The sequence below is a fragment of the Sinocyclocheilus grahami genome, unplaced genomic scaffold (genome assembly GCF_001515645.1).
Source record: "Sinocyclocheilus grahami isolate Dianchi unplaced genomic scaffold, SAMN03320097.WGS_v1.1 scaffold222.1, whole genome shotgun sequence".
NCBI lineage: Eukaryota > Metazoa > Chordata > Actinopteri > Cypriniformes > Cyprinidae > Sinocyclocheilus > Sinocyclocheilus grahami.
This window is the reverse complement of record NW_015505401.1, coordinates 269,482-277,148: the sequence shown is the minus strand read 5'-3', so window position 1 is coordinate 277,148 and position 7,667 is coordinate 269,482. Positions and strand designations below refer to the sequence as shown.

Genomic DNA, 7,667 nt, shown 5'->3' with positions numbered 1-7,667 from the left:
CAGAGCAAAGTCTATATACTCGGCAAGGGACCAGTGAACCTTTCCCCCAGGAAGCTGGGAGCAAATGGGCTCGTTTAACCCATGACGGAAAATGTCTTTGAGCGCCACATCATTAAAATCCACCTGGTGAGACAGTTCACAAAAATCCTCCACATAGTCCTCAATAGGCCGGTCACCTTGACGAAGGCAGAAGAGGCGTGAAACTGCTGGGTTCATTTTAGGGGTTGTGTATTCTGTAAAGAGTCAATCCACTGAAGGCGAGCGTAGTGAGAACCCAAGTGCAGTTTATTTACAGAGTGATCCAAACATCCATCCAAGACACAGACTTGACTTGACTTGACTTGAACAGACATAGCATGAGCAGACTTGACACAAACAGACTAGACTCACCAACAGCGGGTTAAATACAATCAATACACGACAAGGGCACAATGGGAACATGAAGCTACTTATAGGAAACAAGAGGGTCACATGACAAGAACAAACCAATGGGAAACAAGACACATGACTAAGACAACCAATCAGAACATGACACAATGAACAGGGGAACCAATGGCATGAATACATGAGGGCAAGGGAAGCATGACACAAACAGGAACCATGAAATAATTACAAAATAAAAGACATGGAAAACATGAACATGAAACAAAACACCACATTACAATATGATTTTCTTTTGTCAATTGAACACAAACAGAGAATTTTAGGAAAATAATCTATCTCTGTGAGCCCATATACTGCGATTGAGTGAAAACCTCAAAGTTGATGCTTCAAAAACCACACAAAACGAACACGACTGTAATCCATAGGACCCAGTTGATGAATCATTGTTTTCTGAAGCAAAATGATAGGTGTGTAAGAGAAAATCACTAATATTTTTTACTTTTTAAACAATAAACCATTGCTTCCAGCTAACTGTCACATGCACATCCTTGTGTTCACACTTGATGTAACATAAACATCAACATGTTGTGAAGCGTATCATAAGAGTGTTGTGAAACTCTGACATTTACTGTACATCAAGCATTATCTTATGATGGTTTATAGTTAAAAAAGTCAATCAATGTCTGTTAAAAAAAAGTGAATCAGTTGTTTCACTTCAGAAGACATTGATTCATCAAACTGGTGTTGTATGGATTACCGTTGTGTTTGTTTTGTGTGGTTTTTGAAGCATCCGCTTTGAGGGTTCCACATTCCATCTGTGTTCCATAGAAGAAAGTCATATATACATGGAACAGCATAAGGGTGAATAAATGATGAGAGAAGCTTCGTTTTTGTGTGGAGTATCCCTTTAAAGATCTGGCCTTTAAAAATAAAATAGACCAAAAAAAGCATAGTGATAAACTAAAAAGTGCAGCCAAAATTTATTGCATTTGAATCAGTCATGCCTGAACAGCGGCATAGTCATATCACAGTCCTTCATTGTGATGAAGAAGTCTGCCCCTGCAATTCAGATCCCTGACCAATGATCCTGATTAAAATCCTCGTGGCTTGCCGAGAGATCAATTGAAGGAGAGTGGAAGTTGCTTATTCAGCAGTAGTGGGAGCATGATTGGGGTTAGAGTCAGAACTGAGAACCACAGTTTGCTGATGACTTTGCACATCACGCTTCATAGAAAAGTAAAAGAAGATTGCTGCAGACAGCAAACTGTCACCGTTTCTCACGACAACATCAAAGCGCTCCAATTCTCATTTGTTTAAACGAGACCAAAGGACAGAATTGCTTTGTCGCATACGAATATCTTCCTTCCCTCTTTGATTTTTAAAAAGAGTGGAGCAAAGGGCTTTTGAGGGGAAAATAGTGTATAGTTACATCTAAAAATAGATGCAAAATCAATTTGTGCTTAATCCCAATGCAAAATTTGATAACTTACTCTGTTTTCATATTTGACCACATCTATTACTGAACATATACTTAAAACGGAAAAACTCGTGTTTTTATTTTGTTTGTGCTCAAGGAGAAAACATGTCACTTTTAAAGAAAGTAAAGTACCGTAGATGCCATGAGCCAGAATATACCTTTTCAAGAGTGATTAAACACATTCAACATCTCACATCTCTCTCTCTCATTTTCTTGTGGCTAAGGGCACTTTGTGTGAGTCTGAATGTGGTTTTGTGTGATATCATCTCGCTAGGGTGCACATCAGTCTTTCCTGCACAAGAACAGCACAAGCTGAGATGTCCGATTGATGAAAAATGACTCTTATGAATGGTTCTTTTGATGAGTCAATCAAAAATATTCACGAAACGGCCTCATTAGTTAGCTCTTTGAAACAGACTCACTCAGTAAGCGAATCACTTAAAGCCATAACTTTTTTTCTTTACTTTTATTGTGCTTTTATCTATTTGAAAATGAACCGGGAACTGCTATATATATATATATATATATATATATATATACACACACTTTTAGTTTGTAAAATTATTCAATTTTTAGACTGGTTGGTAATGGCAATATGTAAATAAAAATGCATTTTCTCAGAGTTTTGTTGAATAAATAATACAAATAATTAAACAAAAATAAATTAAGCAATTATTGGTTATTGTTTAACATTGTCAGCTTTGTTTGGGAGGCATAATTAACACAACATTTTCTCCAAACAAGCAAAAATATTCTTATAAGACCACAAAGTGATATTTATATGAAGCAAATACAATTGTTTACTAGAATTACAGCATCAAGTTGGAACAAATGAACAGCTAAATCACCCACTCAAGTTCATATAACTTATATTCAATCACTGTCCATGATGAAATTTTTCAGAGAGGACGATATGTATATTATTGAATATTGATCAAACCTATAAAAGACTGCAGCAGGTTTAAAGGCGCAGTAATTAATGACACAATATAATCTTTCCGATCAATAACACAGCAATTGCCAATATAGTAAATCAACGGAACAAATACAGACTATGATCATTATAAACATTTACACATGCATGCACAACTCTGTTCCATTTACATACTTAATGTTTAGAGAAACTCCGTCCTCCATTCCTTCATTCTAGTACATCTATACATGGCCTGTCATTAAGCCTCACTTGTTTTGAGATCCTTCATTTATTTAATCAATAATTTTGTTCAATTTGATTTGTTTCTCTTTACCTGCTATCCTTAATACTAGTAGGTTTGATGATACAGTGGGACAATGCTGAAAGCTAATTAGCTTGCAACTCTGACAGTTATGTAGTTATGTATTAGTTATGTATAGCTGTTTTGGATGGAAGCAAACAATGACATGACATTAATGCATTTACGCTGCAAATCAGTGCATAAACTTTGTCAGCATCATTATGTTAATTTTGAATACATTAGGAGCTTTGCCATTTTCCGTTTGCAGCCCTTTCTAAGGACGCCAATGTTGTTGTGAGATTGGACATTTACAAAGCTGACATCAGATACCATAAATACAAGCAGCTGGATCAGACATCTGACCTCCATCTGACCCCCTTGATTCTGGCCAGATACTGCAGCCAGACATTCCTCACCTCAATCACAAATGAGTCGCATTGACCCGCTCTGATGCAAACTATCACCTGTCCTCAGCCAACCCTGTTCCATCACTTTAATACCTCAATTCTGGCCAATAGAGAGAATTATCATGCCCATTAATGCCACTTTGCACATAGGAACACAGCAAATGAGCTGCTATAATTGAAACGAGTGCTTTTCCCATCTGTTGGGAACATCTGAATTGGCTGATGATTATCTATTCTATGGGCCCAGACCTAAAATACACAGAGTTAGAGAATGTGCTCTAAGAAACAAAGAGTTTGGACATGGCTTATTGTTGCCCGAGAAAAGGGGGTTGTGAGTGTTTAACAAAGGGGTGATTTTACAGAACTGATGGCTAGTGCACCTGGTTTACATAAAACCAGAGAGTGACCTTGGCTGTTTATGTCTTATCAGGAGCCGTATCAAAGCCCCAGACAAGGACTATTGTCAAATATGTAAAGAAACAAAGAGTCCTTCAGATCTGGCAAGGTTAACAAATATATCTGTCGAAGCTCACAGAGGGAAGTGAAGCAAATCTGAATGCATTTAAAGACAAAAGTAAAGCTGAAAAGGACTCGAACAGAGACTGTATTTCATTAATAACAAATTTAACAAAAAGCAAACCTGTATGCATACAATATAGTACCACTAAATTTATTAATACTGACTGACCACAAAAGATGCAAACTAAATAAAAACGCTGTTTTACTGTCATTGCTTCTTACCTGGTTCACTATTATATATAAATTTGTAGCCTTCATATTCTCCTTTTGGTTCCTTCCATGAGACAAGTAGCCGGCCTGCACTCAGGACTTTAAATCGAAGTCTTCTTGGAGCTGGAACTGCAAGGAAAGAAAGGAATTATAAACTGAAAATGTGCAAATTATGACTTTAAAATATTTTTCAGATGAGAGTTTAAATTGTACTTGGATAAAAATCTAAAGAAAGGTATGTTATAAGTCATATTCTCACTCGGTGTCCAATTTAAGGTTATAATAATCTGTAAGGTATTTAATATTAGGAAATGTAAGGTGATTTAATATTATTATTTAATTGTCCATCCGACAATATGCACATAAAATCATGAACAGAGAGTTACAGTCTCATTAAAAATGAAAAGACGGTAATTGAGATGAGAATGTGACTTTTAAAGGTCAGAAGAGTAGTTTTCTGCTATTTTCTAAAGCATCCTAAGTAAATACCAGTGAGGTTGAAGAGGAAGACAAGTCTTAAAAAGTTCAAAAAAGCATATTACTTCAGTTTATGAGTGTCTACAGCCATAAACAACTGATTAGAGGTAGTCTTTTTTTCTACTGAAGTAAATAAACCCTTCTGACCCATAATCAGTTGTTGTGTGTTAGACCTATGAGAAATCACCACACCCAAACATCACACATCCCACATGTAAGGTAATGAAACATTGATTAATCAATGTTTCTCTGTGCTTATGTTGTTCACATGCCAGATAAAGAAACCGAGGTGCTACATAAAGTATATGAAGAAAACATGTTGGCACAAACAGAAAAGGAAAATAAGTAAAAATAAAACCCAGAGGTCAATACTACTGGAAACAGGGCATTTAGGAGACAGAGATAAAACATAAAACTGATCTAGGTGCACCAACCTGAGGAACAGAACACTGCTGGGCTGCCTGTGGGGTGAACATCTCCCTTCTCATGGACACACTCTGTCCAATATGTGTCTATGGGGAGCTATGACTTCTTTCCATCAATCAATGTATATAGAAACACATTTCTGTGCTTAAAACGTGGAAACTACCCAGCTGGTAACAAGGTAGCAAGTGAAAGGGCTGAAAGATTAGCCTAAATGAAGCTGTTTCTCACTAGGGGCTAGCTAGTTTGGGACCAAATGTTTGATAGTGGTTATTGATAAACGTATATTTTCTATGTGAATAAATTATATTATTTACTTGTCTTTACATCATGCTATAGAAATGGTCCCACATTTTTTTTTCACAACAGCTACATTTATCAAATAATTTTGGGGAAAAAATTGTATCAAAATGTAATTTACACAAAAATGTTAATTAGCACAATTGTTTTCAACATTGCTAATAATACAAAATACTTCTTGAGCATCAAATCAACATATTAGAATGATTGAATTGACTCATGTGACAGTTAAAACTGGAGTAATACCAGCTTGAAATAATTATGTAAATAAAAATTCAAAATTATTAAAACAGAAAATAGTTATTTTAAATCATTAAAGTGTTTAAAATTGTAAAGAGTTATTTTATAATCATTTTCGCAATATTAATGTTTTTTACTGTATTTTTCATCAAAAAATTGCAGCCTTGTGACTTCTTTAAAAAAAAAATTTAAAAAAACTTATCGACCCCAATCTTTTAAATGATAGTGTATACAGTATGAATCATTTATTAAGAATAATAATTATTTATCAAAAATAATAATTAAAATAGTTTCTTTCTACAATGAACTGCATGTCATTTATATCCAAAATTAAATTTTTAATAGCTGAGTAAAGAGAATAAAGTATAGAGAGTCAAAGTTAATTTGACTATAATAAAACTTAAGATACCTAACTTATCTAATAATTATTATATCTAATAGTTCACAAAAAAATTATACAGTATATGTGCCTCTATAGCTTTGAAAAAAGTTATGGAACACCAAACTGTACTCTATTCATAGAAAGTGTCAGTGAAAATTCTTAGTCATTCATGTGAGTGGGATTAAATGAGTACTGATATAGAACCAGCCATCCAGAGAATTTTGAACATTTTTCACAACAGATCATCTGCGCATAAAGTAACCACCCTGGTAGTACAAATTTAGAGGAGAAAAGCGTGTTGTTGTGCCAGCTCAGTACTGCACACCATGACGGAAATGAAAAATGTATGCGAAACACAACTCAGAAAGTAATTCCAACAATGTTGAAATGCTAAAACTCTGCTCACGAGCCATGAATAATGAAGAAGAACATAATACATTCATCGGCGTGAAAAAAACAACAGATTTCTGGAAGCAGTACCATGACAAGTTTCATAGAATATTTCTAGGAAAACTGTCTTAGCACACCCAGGTACGTCTCCTGGCTCTTGGTGATTAAAGGTTTTGTGCCAAATACACTCCTGCAGAGATTGAGGGGGAGGTAAGGAACAACGGCAATGGTGGTTTAAGGGTGGCAAGTGCTGACTTGTAACTTGAAACGAGAGAAATACGAGCAGGAGGTCCTGTATCTGTCTGTATGTTAGAAGCGTGCACCTACAAATCTGCAGGCCTTTGATGTGGTTATCTTTCATCCTTTTTGAGACACTCACAGAGCTCTTACTCCAAAATCCACTGCGTCCTTTTATCATCGTGCTTCCAATTACTTGGAACTTTAGTAAGTGCTCCGCACTTGTTTTGAACGTTTATTTTCTACAAACTCAAAAATCAGTGTTGAGCGAATAAAAATATTAATGCCTACTTAGCGGGAGCAGTTAGAAACATTCTGCACTTTACACTCATCTAAGGCCCCGTCCACACGGAGATGCATTTAGCTGTATACGCATACATTTTGTATCGTATAGGCGTTTCGTCCACACGGATCCGGCATTTTGGGAGAGTGAAACCGATATTTTTTTAAACCGGGTCCCAGGGCCCCTTCTTCGTACGTCGCTTATTACATCCGAGATGAAATGTCACATCCAAGATGATATCATCGCGCTAATCAGGATCTGGCTAATTCTGTTCTTCGAACGAACCTGTTGTTGATGATTAGTATGGCTGGATTGAGTTATCTGAAATAATTGTGCGTTCATGGGTTGGCTTAAAAGGAGTTATGTATAGATACTCGAAACCACAATCAGCAATGCAGCGATTGGCTGGTGACAAGACAGCAACGTAATGACATCATATAATTAATAAAGACACCTGACGAAAAACTTGACAAATGTTTGGACTTTTATAAGGAAACAGCCAAGCGAACAAAACTACATAAATGTTATAATAGATAAATGAAATGTGCACTGTTTTTATTTTATTTAAATTTTTTACATGATTCCTGTAGCGTCTGGACCAATCAAAAACACAATTTTTCATTTGATTTAACAAATCAGTTATTCATTAGATTAACAAGTCGTCACAGACCCCTCACCCAATAGACTGGGCGCCAGGATGTCTGCGAATGACCACAGGCCACTG

The 7,667-nt window shown here is 35.8% G+C and overlaps 1 protein-coding gene across 1 annotated transcript in view; it reads right to left on the bottom strand.

Annotated features, from left to right (window-relative positions):
• The window catches only part of LOC107596708 (collagen alpha-1(XIV) chain-like), a 123,104-nt gene that overhangs the window by 108,034 nt on the left and 7,403 nt on the right, over nucleotides 1–7,667 (bottom strand). The window contains exon 3 of the mRNA XM_016287506.1: nucleotides 4,224–4,340. Within this exon, the coding sequence (XP_016142992.1) occupies nucleotides 4,224–4,340 (117 nt within the window). The remainder of the gene's footprint in view (nucleotides 1–4,223; nucleotides 4,341–7,667) is intronic.